This window comes from Elephantulus edwardii, unplaced genomic scaffold (genome assembly GCF_000299155.1).
Source record: "Elephantulus edwardii isolate Elephantulus edwardi_28Jun2011 unplaced genomic scaffold, EleEdw1.0 scaffold00010, whole genome shotgun sequence".
In the NCBI taxonomy this organism is placed as follows: Eukaryota; Metazoa; Chordata; class Mammalia; order Macroscelidea; family Macroscelididae; genus Elephantulus; species Elephantulus edwardii.
This window is the reverse complement of record NW_006399760.1, coordinates 22,999,884-23,018,485: the sequence shown is the minus strand read 5'-3', so window position 1 is coordinate 23,018,485 and position 18,602 is coordinate 22,999,884. Positions and strand designations below refer to the sequence as shown.

The window sequence follows — 18,602 nt, the reverse complement described above, 5'->3', positions numbered from 1 at the left end:
GTTAGGAAATGAAACTTAGACCAAATATCCATGTCTGCCCTTTATAGTATGACTGAGATGTCAAAGTACCTGAGAGAAGAGACTTGCTTCTGTACTAATTGCTATTGTTTGTTTGCTATGTGCTGTCAAATTGAAACCGACTCATAGCTGACCCTCCAATGGGTTTTCAGAGACTATAAATTGTATGGGTGCAGACTGCCCATCTTTCTCCCTCAGAGCTGTTGGTGGTTTCAAACCACTTGCCTTGCGTTGGCAGCAGCAATTCTTTACCCACTAGGCCACTAGATTGTCCACCTGAGAGCAAGCGCACTTCCTTTCCACTGTTTGAGAGCTTAGAGCTATGTAACTTGTTTAAGAATCCAAGATTCTGAAAGACAGGTCAGTTGTCCTCCAGAATAGGAATTCTCAGCTAACGCTGCAATTCTGCCTTTGCTTCAGGGCTCTTAATGACAAGAATCTTTTCACATAAATCAGTCTGGTAATTTTGGAAAAATTCTTTACAGAGAACTTCTGATGTATCGAGGTACACTATTTCTCTCTACAAGGCCACATAGTCCTCTGAAGTTACTCTAAACAAATCTCTTCCCAGAGTGTTTCTTCCTTCCTAACCTACCCTACTGGCACCCCAGATTCTTCTCCTAATCCAAATACCACACCTGAGTATTTCTTACATGTCATCTCTGATGAAATGTGACTCCCAGAGCTGAGCTGTATTACTAGATGCAAGAAGTGACCAGTTAATTATCACATTCTCTCTTGGGGGAATTTCGCCTCCATTTGTGCATTCTGTGAGTCATGGTGCATGCAGAACTTGGAATCCACATACTTGACATCGGTTTAAGCTAGGTTTCCTCCGTCCATTTGGTAATTCAATTCACAGTTCAAAGACTGATATTCCTCTCACTGCAGTTTCTTCTTATAAGATTGTGCCTGTGGGTTTAAACCTGCTGAGGCTTTTTGAATCTAAGATTCTGTCAGCTGATGGATTAGTTTTGTCCTCCAGCTGCTTGCTACCGGCAAGGAAAACATTGGTTTGGGCAATATAAATTTTGCAGCAGTATATTTGTCTGCTAGAGATCATAACTTAAAGAGTTTGTGTATAACAGCCCCCATCTTAAATAATGTTCTTTTTCAGAAGTGTACTTTTCTTAAGTAATCTTAAGGCTTGTCTAACTAGATCTTAATTATCAGAAAAAAAAATTCAAATCAAGTCTTACTCTCAAACCAGAAAGGACTGAATTATCAGCTAAACTCATAAAACATATCCAGTCTTGTTCTAAGAAAGTAATGTTTGGTATGTGTCTCTCTGAAAGGCATACAGGAATTCCCAGGGTCTAAGAGCCCCTGTACCTACCTACTCAGCAGTTTGGAAATTGCCTATTGTCTTTGCTGTGAAAGTGCGGCAGAAAACATCTGGTGATTGGCTTCTATTAAGATTCACACTTTTCATATAGTTTGGCTGGTACTCAAAGCGAGGCCCTGGAGGAATGACAACCATTAGTGCTGTCCAGTCGGCCTGCATTCCCATCTCTGTGTCTCCTATAAGCTCTGTTCAATTATATTGGGTTTCCTTTGCATTTAGGATAAAAAAAAAAACAAAACACAACACAGAAATACAGATTTAATTGAATCACTCTTTTCTGCAAAGATAACATTGTTATTGTTGTTGTATTCTGATCTTCAAGGCCCAAATCTGGGCTCTTTTTCTGTCCTCCAGCAACTTCCTCTGAAAGTTTGACCCCCTTCCGTGCACTTACACTCCCATGTGGGTTAAATTATGTCCTTCCTTCTTGCCTTTGGCTGCCATCTTGGTTTATTGAGATGTTATTTACCATTCAAGACCCGAATATAAGGACACCTCCTCTTCAAAAACTTCCCTGATTCCCAATTCAGAACACAACACTTCCTAGAGCTCTTCTTAGAGCCCTTGTAGTCCAGTGGTTGAATAGTTGGCTGCTAACCAGAAAGTTGGTGGTTCAAACCCAGTAGCCACTAGGCAGGAGAAAGATGTTACATTCTACTTCTGCAAAGAGATTAGCATTGAGAATCATATGGGACAGTCTTTTTTTTTTATTATTTTATTAACTCTAATGAACATTTACAGAGATTTTGTATTTCCATTCATTCATTCATTCATTCATTGTTGCACTTTTCTCCCTACCCAGTCCTCCCCCCACCAGGGACAGTCTTATAGGGCTGCTGTGGGTCAGAATCAACTTGACAGCAATTTATTTTGGTTTATGATCTCTTGTAATGTTATGGTTAAATGATTTCTCCTGCCTTGACTTTAGCAGGTGGTTTCATGGGATGCTAATCTATCTATCCATTTCCAAAAAAAATCTTGAAGATAGAGAAGATCTCGAACTCATGTTGGATTCCGAAGTAGCTATCTAGCAAGTCATAGGCACAGTTTGTACAGAATTGTATTAATTGTCATGGTCAATAGTTATTCTAGTCTTTTCTTCATCTCCATATTTTGTCATCATAGACCAATGGGTTTTAACTTAACTACTCCAGAATTTTAAAAATATGGTTTATCATCTTTGTCCATAATATATACATGCCTATTTAAATATAGTTCTGCAACCATAGACATAATTTCTAAAATAAAGAAGAAAATGTGTACTCTTTTGATTTGGCACCATTTTAAGTAACAATTTCAGCAAAATGTGTTGAAGCTTGACAAGAAAGGGAATTGATTATAGGTACCTTTTTGTGCAGAATTATTTCAGTCCTCTGTCACAATTTGGAATGAAGGTCGATATCTAACCTTTTCCCCCTAAAAATGTAGAGTCTGTATAAACTTGCCAATGAGGAAGCAAAGAAGAAAGGCTATGACTTGCGAAGTGATGCCATCCCCATCGTTGCAGCCAAGGCCTCCAGGGACATCGCCAGCGATGTAAGTTGCCAATTTAAGTCAGAGGATGTGATGTATCCACAGAGATATTTTCTTTGAACTAACTCATTAAAAAAGACTTTTCCAAGACCTTTGAAAAATACATCCTGGTAAATTGGATCTTTCTGTAAAACCTAATTGGTGGAGGAGAACACAAAAAATTATATGTATCAAAGAGCTCTGAAGCCTGTAGGACAAAGTTATCTTCAATGAGAAATGGACCACCAACATTTGAGAAATACCTACTCATGTATAAAATGTTAAATGTAGATGTTGGCTTAGGGATGCTTATAAAAATGACCACTGTGCTTGTAGAAAGTGTAACTCAGACATGCAAGTGTTCCCTGTGAGCATCAGGGTACTCCTTTATGTAACGTATTTATATACGGTGCTTAAAAATGGATATGGCACTTGCTAATACAACTTTGTAAGATTATGATAAGATAATTGAACAGTACTAGAATCAGCTCCATGTCCAAGCTTGTACCTCTGATAATAACTTCTGGTCCTGTAACACCTTTTATAGTAATGGCATTATCATCGTATGGTAACTCAGGGATTCTTTTTTTTAATACTAAAATTTTTATTTTATACTGGCTTACTTACAAAGTTTGTATATAACTCAAAAGCACCAGATAGCTCTCTCTAAATCCCTCCACTAGGAAACAGAGAAACACGCTGCCCTTAATATTTAAAAATAATGTTAAGGATTCACCTTAGTTCATATTTATTGACACATTTCACAAATGGATTTATTTTACAAATCATCATAAATAATAAACAATAATCTTTAAAGTATTGGTATGACCTGAACCTCTGTCTTCAGCTACCTGCACCAACTTCTGTCTGCTGGTATACAGGCCAGTTTTAGGACTGGTTACCCAACAGGGACTTACCAGGATAATTATGATAGCTCTCAGCAGTATGGAACATTCCAAATATGTACGATGATATAAACCAACAGGCAACATATGCTTATCCTGCTGATGCTGCTGCACCTATGACTGGTTACAGTGCCACCAGGAGAATCGCTAGAAGTATATGTAAATAGCTGTTTTTTCATACCTACTCTTTATATTGTGTGTTATCAAACAAGATAGTTATTTAAGAAACATGAAAAATGTAGAAATGACAGCAGTGTAGCAATAATTATGGGGCACTCTTTCACTATTTAAGTTGCATCGTTCTCTACATTCCTGAAACAGTTTTTAGGGTTATTTGATACTAGAAAATACAGGCAGTGTTTTCACCAAAATAGTTAAAATGGACAGTAATTTGAAATACAATAAATGAAGGCAATGTATGGCCTTAAAAAAATATTGAAGACTGACCCAAAATAAGGATTGGTAACATGTATCATCTCAACTACTTTTCAGTGAACTCAGTGGGGTAAATATTGTTCCATTATTCTCCTTTTGTGGATTGCTAAAGCAAATTGTCTGAAGTCACACTCCTGGTGGCTGGTGAAGTTGAGACTTCAGACACTCCTTCCTTACCATTCTACCCTACTGCCTCCTGCTGATTCACATATACTGTCATACTCAGTCATCTTTGAGAGTAGTGTCATGCGTTTTTGCAGAGTTGGCATCAGTTCCAAGGATGACGTCATTAGACATGGAATAAAAACCTGGTTGGCTCAATAGGATGAACCTATGACCTAACCAGATGGGTTACTGTACCAGCTCAGTTGTATAATCTGTCTTCAAAGTGATACCAAAAACTTGCAACTTCTACTGAAAGCATAGGGCTTTGTGCTTGTTGGGGTTTTTGTTTTGTTTGGAGGAAGGGGTTTATGAGAGAGTAAATGTGTTAATTCTGCAGGTATTCCTTCATCCAGATACTTAATGCTTTCAGGGTCACTCATTTTATTCTTTATTACGCATGCCATATCACTGCCTGAATCTTATATATGACATGATGTTAGTGTATAAAATCCAGTTCTCCAAATATACTGGTTCACATGCCCTCTTTCTCACATTGGCAAGTGAACTCACATACTCCGTGTACTCCTGCCTCAGAACCACCCCTGATTTGCTAACCATAGGCAATTTTAGGTCTAATAAAAATGACAGGAATTCTGTCTGTTATCACCTCTATAAATTTCCAGAACAAAGGCCAAGATACTGACTTGAGTTGATGTTCTTTGTTTTTGTTGTGTGCATGGAGCCAGACCTGACACACAGCTGACCCTCCAGCAGGTTTTCAGAGGCAGTTAATGGCATTGGAGATTGCCCTTCCTTATCCTGCAGAGCAGCTGGCAAATGTGAACTGCGTGCCTCAGGCATTGCAGCACAGCTTCTTACCCTTAGGCCACCAGAGCTCTCTTGGTGTTTATTAACAAAAGTTATGCTATGATAAATATGTATTGATATTTTATCTCTAAGAGTATATAATAAAAGCTTGATTTGCATGTTTTCATCTCAGTACAAATATAAAGATGGCTACCGCAAACAACTTGGTCACCACATTGGAGCCCGAGACATTAAGGATGACCCCAAGATGATGTGGTCCATGCATGTGGCCAAGATCCAGAGTGACAGAGAGTACAAGAAGGACTTTGAGAAGTGGAAGACCAAGTACAGCAGCCCAGTGGACATGCTGGGGGTGGTGCTGGCCAAGAAGTGCCAGACCCTGGTCAGTGACATAGACTACAAGAACATCCTGCACCAGTGGACATGTCTGCCTGACCAGAATGATGTCATCCATGCGCGACAGGCCTATGATCTCCAGAGTGATGTGAGTCCAGTATCTGTAATTGTAGTAGTGGGCAGAAACAAATTTTGTTAGCCTTTATGTATGATCCAGTAGCTTATTCATGCTAGGATGCATTGTTCCTAGCATGAGCTTTGAATCAGAGTATGCTTCATTTACTGGTGATGCTTTACAAGCAGGACTTTGTTTTATAAAAACGAAATAGGTGTGAAGTAATTTAGGATTTAGAGTCTAGCAGAGTGAGACACTGTCTTTTAAGTGGAAAACTCCCACATTTTATTTCCAAATAATTACTCTGGAAATTGGTTTGGGCTTCCTTAAAAAAACAAGCAAGATTGGAATTATGAAAATGTTGTTATTGGTAGTTGCCCCGATATCAGCTCTGATTTATTTCATTAGTACTTCCTGCCTCTTAGAGGGCTGACTTTGTGAAGGGGTCACATGATAAAGACAGACTTTTGTGCCTATTGCGGGTAGACACCCTATTTCAATGTGGGGTGAGAGAAGCACATTTCCTGAACTCTATCTTTTGTGAATGTTTGCAGGAATTTTTAAGCATTAGGAGGAGTTTGGAGAATTGAACAAATGAATAATAATTATACATTAATTAACTGTTCCTTGAAACTATACAGCCCACTTGTGAAACCTCCCACATCTATTCTATAGCTTTCCACACAAAGAATTCTGTTTAGTGATTCTTTGCAGAAAGAAAGGTTTTGCCTACACAAAGAAAGTAGGTAACAATGGTTGATGTCACCTATGAAATGACAGCATTGACAGACTGCTTCTATTTTTGAATGCCTTTCCTAGATTGCCTTCCTTACACTGTAATATGATCTTAATAAGTTGGAAAATACTTATTAGGTTAAAATGCACTCCAGAGAGAGAACATGTTAGGCTTTTATTTTTCTTGTAGTTTTTTAGGGAACGATAACTAGTCCATGTCGGACAATTCTAATAGGCATTTCGTGTACACTGTAAAAATATTAGTTTGCATTTTCTACTTAAGTGCTATTATAAGTAAAAACTTTCAAATAAGTTCCCATTCCACCAATGCGAAGTTGATATGAATACTTAAAAAAGTATGTTAAAATCTTAAATAGGGAAATGGTTGTAAATAAAATGAGAAAAGTTGTGGGAAATTGGCTTCAGAAAGTAGTTCATGCTTTTTTGTCCTGAGAACTTGATGGGAGAGAGCTGGGGCCTTGGATCAATTAAATGTCTGCTTATTGCCCTGAATCTTGTATAGTGTAATGACAATGAAAGATCGACCTCGAAGATCTAGGGATTCTATTTTATTTTTATCTTTTAGCTGCTGCTTTTTTCCAAAAAGAGGGTTACATCAATTTGGAAATATAAGCAAAATACATTGAAGACAGCAATAATCCAGTATGATCCATCCATTTTAAAACCCAGGCCTACTTGTATACTTTTTAAATACACTTAATTTTTTGTGACATATTTTCATTTAGTGTTTCATTGTTGAAATTTTTAATTATAATCAATACACTTAGAAAATACAGTTTGTAATAACTGCGGAGTATTCCATAGGGTGAGGTCTAACATTTATCTAAGAGAAAGCCAAGAAATCAACTGATGTGTTGCACTGGACAAATTTACTGCAAAAGACCTTGTTTAAGTGTTAAAAAGCAAAAGAAAGTTATTTTGAGGACTGAAATGCACCTGACCCAAATCAGAGTATTTTCAGTCATCTCATTTGCATCGGAGTGTGGGAGAATGCATAAGGGAAGACCAAAAAAGAATTGATACATTTGGTTGTGATGTTGACAAACAATGCTGAGTATGCAAATGACTTCCAGGAAAATGAGCAAATCTGTTTTGGAAGAAATACAACCAGAATCCTTTATAGAATAGAGTATGAAGAGACGTCATCTCGTGTACTTTGAACATACTATCAGAAGGGACTGGTTCCTAGGGGAAAAAAGACATCATGCTTGATGTAGTGGAGAGTCAGGGTGTGGGGAAAGACTCAGTGAGATGGGTAGACAAGGGCTGCAACAGTAGACTGTAATAAGCAGTCACTGCAAGGATTGTGCAGGAATGGCTGTGCTTTGTTCTGTTGTGCATAGGATCACTGTGACTTAGAACCAATTTACAACACCTAACAATTAATATCCTCTTGTTGGACAAATGGGTGGTTTCTCTCACCCTGTATTAGCTTCTGTTCTTGGGCTCTTTGACATAATTACAGAAACATTTTCTGAATTGTCTGACAGAAGATATTAGTTGGGATTGTCCCTTCCTTAAAGCCTGAAATATGTGGTCATTTTTTTTTCATTATGGGTACATGTTCCCAGGGTTTGTTTAAACATGTAATTCCTTGGAGATGTACATCATGCATGGAAGGGTGGATGGACAGCACAGGAGAGGAAGACCCTGATGAGATGGATTGATATAGTGACTGGGGTAATGGGGGTTGGTGTGTCGGAATTAGTGAGACTGACACAGGGCAGGAAAGGGTTCAGAGCTGCTGTACATAGGGTTGCTATACATCACAGGTGACCCAGTGACACATAACAACAATAACATACCATGACAGGTTTCCTAAACAGCATGCCTCTGGAAACTCTATGAACTTTAATAAATGACTGTAGTTATAGAAAGGCTTCAGGCCATTTGTTCATAGGGTCTCTATGAGTCATGCTCGACTCAAAGGCAATCAACAACAATATAGAAGACTTTTCTATGAAAATTAAGAACTACATTTGATTATTGTTGATTCCATCTGCATCTTTGCCCTGAATCTTTCCATTTTGATAAAATGCTACTGCTTTTTTTCCTTCTTTGTAGAATGTTTATAAGTCAGATCTCCAGTGGATGAGAGGCATTGGCTGGGTCCCCATCGGGTCTTTGGATGTGGTCAAGTGCAAAAGGGCAGCGGAGATACTGAGTGATAATGTCTATCGCCAGTCTCCAGACAAGCTGAAGTTTACCAGTGTCACAGACTCTCTGGAACAGGTGCTGGCCAAGAACAATGCCATCACCATGAACAAGGTGAGAATTTACTGCCTCAAGCAGAGTTTTCCAAGATGCTAAAAGATGTTATTGCCCTTTAATAACTTGTGGAGTGAGAATCCCTGACAATATGGAGCTACATATTATTGCTGTGTGCTGTCAAGTTGGTTTCAATTCATAGTGATCATGTATGGGGAGAGGGAAAAACCCCCAAACCTCATTGCTGTGGAGTCAGAACCATCTCACAGCTGACCCTCCAGCAGGTTTTACCTGTTCATGGCAATAAAGGAGAGTGTCCATCTTTCTGCTGCTGGTGGATTTGAACCATCAGCAAAACACCACCTTTGGGTTAGTAGTGCAGCACTCTACCCACTAGGCCACAAACTCCCTAACCCTGTATAAAGAGAGAAAAATTACACCCTCAGGCTGCCTAGGCCGTAATTCTTAGGGAAGCAGATCATCACGTCTTTTCTCAAGAGCTGCTGGATGAGTTTGAACTCTTTACATTTTATTTAACAGCTGTGTGCTTAACAACAAGGCATTTTACTAAACAAGGCTCCTTATTTTCTATTTATTACATACTTCAAAGGCTAAGTAATTTCTATTCTTCAAGGCTTTTTTAATATTTATTTTCTTTCCCCCCCATTCATTCATTGTTGTATATTTTCCTCCTTGCCTACTCCTCCCCCAAAATTTGATTTTCTCTTTGAAAAAAGGAAAAAATTCTTTCATTGTATATACAACCCCCCTCCCCAGTCCACTTTACTATGCAGCTCTTATTCTAGACTCTTGTCATGCAAATAATACCTAATCATATATTTCTTTTCTCTCCCTCATCTGTTTCAATGTAATGCACATTATTTATCCCTTATCAGCTTCCCCCCAACCACGATGTCAGTCCTGTTTTATATCAGTGGAATTATGCAGTATTTGTCCTTTTGTGACTGAGATATTTCACTCAGCATAATGTCCTCCATGGTCACTAATTTTGTATATTTCCTGAGTTCCTTGTTTTTCAATACTGCGTAGTATTCCATTGTGTGAATTTAATCTCGATAACTCAGCAGTAAGGTTCAATTAAATGCCTTACACACAATTCTTGTGTATTTCTTCTTTTGAAGTGAGTATCTGTTTTGATTTGACATTTTGCCATTTCCATTTCAATTTTCTATCGATACCTTGTTTTCTTCTATAGCGCTTGTACACAGAAGCTTGGGACAAAGATAAGACTCAGATTCACATAATGCCGGACACGCCAGAGATCATGTTGGCGAGAATGAACAAAATCAACTACAGCGAGGTAGGGGCAAATTCTGTGGTGTGACAATATGCCATCTGCTTGTTAGCTTGTTTTTGTTTTATTTGACTATACACAGTTTTTAAGAATTACTCAAGCCTCCGTTTTCACGGCACTTAGAGCTCTTTTCACTTGAAGCCTCAGTCATTGATCTGACCTTCCATGTCTGTGGTGAATGTCATATTCCACAGGACTGTGCAGGCAAACCAAACCAAAGTCATTCTATCTTTTCAGTTGGTGGTTGTTGCCAGTGTGGGCCACTGGGAAGTTGAGGAATACTTTTTTTAAAAAGTACAACATTTTCAAAGAGTAGAGTTAGCAGATAAAATGCAGGCCCATTTGAGACATAATTAAGCTAAAAAAAGTCTTCCTTTTTTAAAATCTGAAATTCAAATTTAACTGGATGTGCTATGAATTTATTTGCCAAGTCTGAAAGCCCTACCCTGGGAACTCCAGTAATGTGAATCTCATCCTCAACCAGGGCCCTAGTGAAGAAAACTGAGAAATAAAGCAAAAAAACTCAAAAGAGAAGCTGGGATTTTATTTTTGTTATTAACTAATAAAGAGTACATTTGCATGAGAGTCAAAAGCACCTTCAAACTGAATGCCAGGATTAGATTTCCAGCCCAGGCATAAGTCACACTGAAACTGACCCCCCCCGAAGGAGAGGTGTGAGCTGAGTTGAGCATGCCCAGGTGCCCTATCCCCATCAATTAGAGAATTCAGTAAATCATCACCGCTGTGAAAAGGCAGAGAGAGTAAAGAGGCAGAGAAAAGATGGAATAATCGAGAATTTTAAAAAGAAAGGGTGTCTCAGTCATGTAGAAGTGACCTCATTAACAATACTGTCCAATGAGTTTTATTTTTTTTAAAAGAAAGCTAACTTTCTAGAAGGATGCTTTGCTGAAACAATACAGCCAAGGTTTAAAATCTTATAGCTAAGGTTATAGTCAAATTGACCATGTTTTAAATCATATATGACTTTTTACTTAAAAAAATAATTTAAAATCTTATAAAAGAGTATATTTATGACATAATTTTAAGTAATAAAAACGCTTTAAAGGACATATATTTTTAAATGTCAGTGAGTGAATATGAACCACACTACTTTATAATGTCCTATTTATTTAGATAATATATAGATTAATACTTGTCCATGTTCATGTTCATCGCTTGATCTCATTGCTGTAGTTTGACTGTATACTATTTTTACAAAATTAATGTAATTTTATTTTCCACTGCTGCTAGATGTTTAGATGTTTTTTGGTTCCTGTGCCCCCCCCCCCTTTTTTTTAAGTGATAGAAGTCACTTGAAAATTCCCAATTGTTGCTGTCAAATGTTTTTATTTCCTTTTCTGGCTTGCTTTTTCTATAGAGTCTGTATAAACTTGCCAATGAAGAAGCAAAGAAGAAAGGCTATGACTTGCGAAGTGATGCCATCCCCATCGTGGCAGCCAAGGCCTCCAGGGACATCGCCAGCGATGTGAGTAACAGTCCTTCAGATACTAACATACACACATGGAGTGGGAGGGCGACGGAGTTCTTCTTAAACTGGAAGATGCATCAGAGTTCGTGTGAAAGCATATTTATTGACTTACCTTTCTAAATCAAAGGAAAGTTTTTCATCTGAAGAAAGCTATTAATATTTTTCATCCCATGAATCTTTAAAACACTGATCAGACGAGGGAGGAGGTGTCCTAAACATTTTTCTCAGTATAGCATTAAGTTTATGTCCATAATATTTTATTTCTATAACTATGATAAAATTATATCCTTATTTGGAGCACATTGCATGCACAAAAATAAGGAAAAGTCAGAAGGATTTAAAAATAACTTGAATATATATATATATTCAAAATTGGATAAAAATCTTGGCTAGACCAATATAAAAAGGAATGCACCTTCCTCCAAACCTACTCTATATTTTTGATAAATCTTTCTTTGAAAAAAATTACCTTGTTTACTTTTCATTTTAGATTAAAACAGAATAGCATTAACAAACAAAAACAATATTTCTTATCCCACTGTCCAAGAAAGGTCTTTGTTGGAGAATTCAGACTTAGAAATATGTTAAGCTTTGTGTGATATTTGTATTTGTGTAATGTTGATAAAATTTAAAGTAAATAGTAACAGTCAGTATTCACAACCAACACCACCAAATTTTTTTTTTTCTAGGTTCTAGGTACAATCTAGTTCATTGTATGGTTTTTCAGTTGTGGTTAAATTCAGTGAAACCTCACTCACTTTGATTTCAGTTGAAATAAGACTTGCAGCCTGGAAAACACAGGCCAGGGCAATTAAGAAGTTCTCTGTCTAAAATTGTTCTACTCAGATGACTCCGTTAAAGTCAGCAGAAGCAAGGTTGGTAGGAGTTACAGGTGGATGTGTGGAGCCAGTGGTGCCTCCAGATGCCTGAATATCATTCTCAGATGTAAGATTTGGGTTTTGATTTCTCTGCTCCAAGATGAGAACAAGCAAATAAACAAACAAATATAAAAAGCAGCACACAAGAAAAAATTGCTTTTTTTTCCAGAAGTGATTGCTGCACTAATACCAGAGACTTTCTTTCTATCTGTAAACTGCAGGACTCCCTGGTTTGACTTGGCTTCCCCTCAGAGTACTAGTAAGTTCTAGTCAGTGCCTGGGTGAAAGGAGAAGTTGGTGTTCAGATCACTCCATTTTACTGGAATAATTACCAATTTCAAGAGAAATTAGCTCTTAAATAAATTGACTTTAATTCTTTATTTTCTTTTTTCAATGACAACTTTTATTTCAGTATAAATATAAAGATGGCTACCGCAAGCAGCTCGGCCACCACATTGGAGCCCGGAACATTAAGGATGACCCCAAGATGATGTGGTCCATGCATGTGGCCAAGATCCAGAGTGACAGAGAGTACAAGAAGGACTTTGAGAAGTGGAAGACCAAGTACAGCAGCCCAGTCGACATGTTGGGGGTGGTGCTGGCCAAGAAGTGTCAGACCCTGGTCAGTGACATAGACTACAAGAACATCCTACACCAGTGGACATGTCTGCCTGACCAGAATGATGTCATCCATGCGCGACAGGCCTATGATCTCCAGAGTGATGTGAGTAACCAAAACTGGCTATTATACTGGTGCCATATTTGTGATGTTTGTTGTTGTTGTTATGTGCCGTCGAGTCGTTTCCGACTCATAGCGACCCTATGCACAACAGCCCTAAACCCTGCTCTATCCTGCGCCAACCGCACCGCCTCTGACACACCCATCCCGATTACCCCAGTCACTGAATCAATCCATCTCATAGAGGGTCTTCCCCTCCTGCGTTGTCCCTCAACCCTCCCAAGCAATACATAATAACATATGGACAGTGGTTTAGGTTTAGATAAATCCTTAGAGAGATGTCTTTCTCTCTGTCCCTCATTCACTGTATGCTACTTTTCTTTTGTAAGATAATATAATAATACCATGAGGCTGTATCATGCTTGATAGAGTGGAGGGACAATGCAGGACAGGAAGACACTGGATGAGATGATTGACCCATGACTGGGGTAATAGGGGCAGGTGTGTTGGAGACAGTGAAATTAACTCAAGATAGGACAGGTTACAGAGCTATTGTGTCTAGGTCACTATGAGTCTTAGGCAAGTTGACAGCACATAACAACAATATTTAATTTAGGGAGCATTGGTGGCCTAGTGGTAAGAAGCTGCACTGCAATCCCGAAGGCACACGGTTTGAGGCCACCAGTTGCTCTTTGGGAGAAGGATGGGCAGTCTCCTCCCATGCAATTAACTGCCTCTTAAAACCTACTTGAGGGTTAGTTCTGAGTTGGTTCTGATTCTACAGTACACAACTACTACAAAAGTGGCTCAGTAATAAGGAATTGTGCTGCCAACCCAAAGGTCATGGTGCAAATCCCCCAGCCACAGGAGAAAAATGGGCAGTCTCCTTCCATGCAATTTACTACCTGTGAAAACCCATTGGAGGGTTGAGCTATGAGTCGGTTCTGACTTGATGGTACATAACAATATATCTAATTTAGTTGTCCTTAAAAAGAAAAAAAAACACAAACATGAAATTTGGCCATCCATGTTTGCCCATCTTTTTCTTCTATTTTAGAGATCAAGAATCATCATAACATCTTCATTAATCCTTGTATTTGTGTTGATCTCTCCAGAACATGTATAAGTCAGATCTCCAGTGGATGAGAGGCATTGGATGGGTCCCCATCGGGTCTCTGGATGTGGTCAAGTGCAAGAGAGCAGCGGAGATACTAAGTGATAATATCTACCGCCAACCTCCAGACAAGCTGAAGTTTACCAGTGTTACAGACTCTCTGGAACAGGTGCTGGCCAAGAACAACGCCATCACAATGAACAAGGTGAGTTCTTAATCTGGGGAAACATTAGCCAGGCCTTCTGGCACTTGAAATATCTATGATTGTTTAGCCTGTTTTTTCTATATCTAATAATTGCATTGAGTTTTCTGTTCTACTACACTGAAATTTTGAAAGTATTTGTGAAATTTCTCTTTGACATTTCATGTGAAATAATCACTATTAAGAGTAGAGTAACTATATTTTGAGTTTGAGCTCTGAGAGTTGTATCTGACTTCTCATCAAATTCCATTCTTATTGAGGACTTTAACTAAATAGGACTAGAGTAAACAAGTTAGAGGCAAATCTCCATAATATGTGTCTCCCTAACATTTATTAGATTTTTTATCAGATGTTTTATCCAGGTGTTTTTTTTTCCTTTAAAGAAATAGACAGACAATAAAAACAATAAAACTGGGAAGAATTTGTTGATATAGCCACAGTACAGATAAAGATAAATACATAGTTGATGTTATTGTTGTTAGGTGCTGTTGAGTATGACTCATAGCAACCCTATGAACATAAGATCTGAACCCTGCTCTATCCCGTGCCATCTTCACACTTGCTGACACACAAGAGCCCATTGCAGCAGTCACTGTGTCAATCTATCTGGTTGAAGGTCTTCCTCTCCTTTGCTGACCCTCCACTGTTCCTAGAATCATGTCCTTTCCGATATATGTTGTTGTTGTTATGTGCTGCCGAGTCACTTGTGACTCATAGCGACCCTATGTACAACAGCCCTAAACTCTGCTCTGTCCTGTGCCAATCGCACTGTCTCTGACACTCCCATCCCAATTATCCCAGTCACTGAATCAATCCACCTCATAGAGGGCCTTCCTCTCCTGTGCTGTCCCTCCACCCTCCCAAGCATGATATCCCTCTCCAGGGACTGGTCCCTCCTCACAACATGTCCAAAATATGTTAGACGGAGCCTCAGAATCCTTACCTCCAAGGAGCAGCCTGGTTTGACCCTTTCCAGGATGAATCTGTTTGTTTTCCTAGCAGTCCATGGTACTCTCAATACTCTTCTCCAGTACCACAGCTCAAAGGCATCAATTCTCCATCTATCCTTCTTAGTCATTGTCTAACTCTCTGATGCATACCAAATGATAGCAAAGACCATGGCATGTATCAGATGCACCTTAGTCTCCAGAGAGACACCATTGCTGTTCAGTACTTTGGAGAGGTCCCTAAAAGCAGACTTTCCCATGACAATACATCTTCTAATTTCCTGGCTGCTGGTGCTGAGAGTGTTGACTGTGGAGCCAAGCAAACTGAAGCTGTGAACAATCTCAATCTCTTCACCATCCATCCTGATGCTGCCAATTGGCCCAGTGGTGAGAATCTTTGTCTTCTTGACATTGAGCCTCAATCCATATTGTAGGCTGCAGTCCTTGACCCTCTGCAGCAAGCGCTTCACGTCCTCCTCAGTTTCAGCAAGCAGGGTTGTATCATCTGCATATCGCAGATTGTTGATAGATCTTCCACCAATCCTGATGCCAGATTTCTCCTCATAGAGCCCAGCCTCCCAGATAATCTGTTCTGCATACAGGTTGAAAAGGTATGGAGACAGGCCACGTCCCTGGCGCATGCCCTTCCCAATTTTGAACCATGCAGTGTTTCCTTGCTCTGTTCTGATGACTGCCTCTTGGTCCAAGTATAGGTTTCTCATTATCATGATCTAGTGTTCTGGGATTCCCATTCTTCTCAGAGTCAGCCACAGTTTATTATTATCCACACAGTCAAACGCCTTTGCATAGTCAATGAAACACAGATAGACATTCCTCTGGTATTTCCTGCTTTCAGGTAAGATCCATCTAACATTAGCTACGATATCCCTAGTACCACAACCCCTTTAGCTCCAATATAGAGAGAAATATATTAATAGAAAATACTTGCTCTTAGTTGAAGGAAGGCTGCCAGTTTAATCAAACATATGTCCTCACATTTCTTTTCATGTCTTCTTCTTTGTTAACATTTAGTGACAATAAATATCCTGTACTATCAAAGCAGCTGACGACAGTGCTCTTTATGTATGCAGAACAGATAATGAGGAGACTGGCTTTCAACTTTGCCATAGTTCTTATAATTTCTATTTAAATCAGACTTTGACTTTTTAAATTCCTTAAATTTTTTTTTAAATTTTTTATTTTGTGGTTTGTTTTTTTTAAATTTGTTTGTTTGTTTGTTTCATATAGCGCTTATACACAGAAGCCTGGGACAAAGACAAAACTCAAATCCACATCATGCCAGACACACCTGAAATTATGTTGGCCAGACAAAACAAAATAAATTATAGTGAGGTAAGTTATTTCATAGGTATGACCACATTGATTTTTGATGATATAGTCATGCTATAGTTACATTTTAATCTTCTTGAGGACCAAATATCTTTGTTTAGTCTTATGCTTATTACGTCCTTTGATTTTGCATATTACTGTGTTAAAAAAATAGAAAGATAATCTATAGACAGATATGAAACTACTCCATGTAAAGTAGGAGAGAAAAACCTCTCAAAGTCAGCTATTAATGACTGAGACATATTACCACATTAATTTTTAAGATAGAGTATACTAGTTATTAATTATTATTTGCCTCAAAATTTGTTCCGTGAGTTCCATACCAATCTCAAAATGAGGTGATGCTAAAATGGGGTGAAATATATAATATGCTTAATATAGAACCAATATAGTTATTTCAAAAGCTTTCTTTTTCTCCCATTCATGTTACCATGATATTAGATTTATTTAAAATATTCAAAGTAACCTGAGGTTTACTTATAGGAACTGAAATGAGAATTCTTAAGCACACCCATTTCAAAGTTTCCCAAGGATAGGAAACTATATCATTTTATGAACTATCTCCAGCCTCAATAAATGTACATTAGAAATCTTTGCAACCCATCAATGCCCCTATAGGAAAACCTTTTTGTCAAGTTGCCCCTAAGTCAAGGATTTATCTGATTTAGTAAAAAATAATGCTTGGGCATAGTAGTAAGGGTGGAGGACATATTTTTCTTTAGTTTGAGAAGATTGAAAAATCAGATACTCATTTTCAAGACCTGATCATAATTCTATTCATATTAGTTACATTTGCCTCTAATGATGTAGATCTTAAGGGAACACAAGCTTATCTCAAATAACCATGACAAGTAAAATGAAGAGGATAGTATTTCGCTTTCTCTGCAATTATAAAATAGACTCAAGGTCAAGGAGGATCATACGTACTGGATTGGCCTTGGCTTCAGTCATCTTTGAATAAACAATTACTTTCTGCTGGCCACCAAGTCTCTCTGTTGAATTAACTTCTCTCCTAAGAGGTTTGCCTGACCCAGGCACATAAAGTTAGAGACTGTCCTAGACTTAATGGAGTTTGTAAACTCACTTTTGTTAAATAAGGTCAAATGGGTTAAGATATATCCCCTCCTAGCCTACAAAGAGGAGCTCTAGTGGCCTAGTGGTAAGAAGCTGTGCTTCAACCTTGAAGGCACATGGTTCAAATCCACTAGTTGCTCTGTGGGAGAAGGATGAGCAGTCTCCTCCCATATGATTAACTCTGAAAACCCGCTGGTCAGTTCCGATTGACGACCCACAGCAACAAACAGACTGCAGAAAGGAACTCGTCTATATTTTATGGGTTTTGTTCTAAAAATTTCAGTGGGCTTTACTGTCTTTAAAAATGCCTGATATGTTAAATTCTCCAGAGAACTGTCTTCTGAAATTAGATTTCAGAATGGTCTGTCTGAATCTCTTCTCAGCCCATTATAAGGGATACCTTTATTCCATATTTTGCTCAAAAAATATATCTTAAAAGTTTAAGACTCTTTTTCTTATTTACCTATGTTAGTTCCCTTTGGTAACAACCAACTGACTGAACAAGTTTTACAAGTAATCCAGACAACACCTAAAAGTATTTCCTCTTTGAAGAGATGCATTTTTTCCAAGTATTGGAAAAATGAGAGAAATCTATTCAGCCTGAGACCATGAGATTATTCAAACACACCCTCTTCACAAGACCAGATGGGAGAAAAATGTGAAAGTTTATCTTGAAAAAAAATCTAATGAAATATGTTTCTCTCCCATTACAAATTAAACATTTGTAGAAATTTTTAAAAAGAATATCTTTGATATTTTATTTCACAAATAATAAATTAATTCTAATGGTTACTTTTCCTCATAAAATCTCACTGTCTCATTTTAGTAATTCACATGATAAGCATACACTATGCACCCCCTAAAGCATTTTTTAGAAAAAATAAATTATTTTAAAAATAAATTCTTTAAATCCAGATACCATTCCAATATTCTTAGTTTGGTCTAAATTGTGAATGAGGCATAAAAGTAAAAGAGTTCCTTTTAATTATTT

General features: G+C 38.0%; 1 protein-coding gene across 1 annotated transcript in view; it reads left to right on the top strand.

Annotated features, from left to right (window-relative positions):
• Positions 1 to 18,602, top strand: part of NEB (nebulin) — a 265,912-nt gene that overhangs the window by 97,946 nt on the left and 149,364 nt on the right. The window contains exons 64-67 of the mRNA XM_006880817.1: positions 2,792 to 2,899; positions 12,658 to 12,969; positions 14,040 to 14,243; positions 16,436 to 16,540. Coding sequence (XP_006880879.1) covers positions 2,792 to 2,899; positions 12,658 to 12,969; positions 14,040 to 14,243; positions 16,436 to 16,540 — 729 coding nt within the window. The remainder of the gene's footprint in view (positions 1 to 2,791; positions 2,900 to 12,657; positions 12,970 to 14,039; positions 14,244 to 16,435; positions 16,541 to 18,602) is intronic.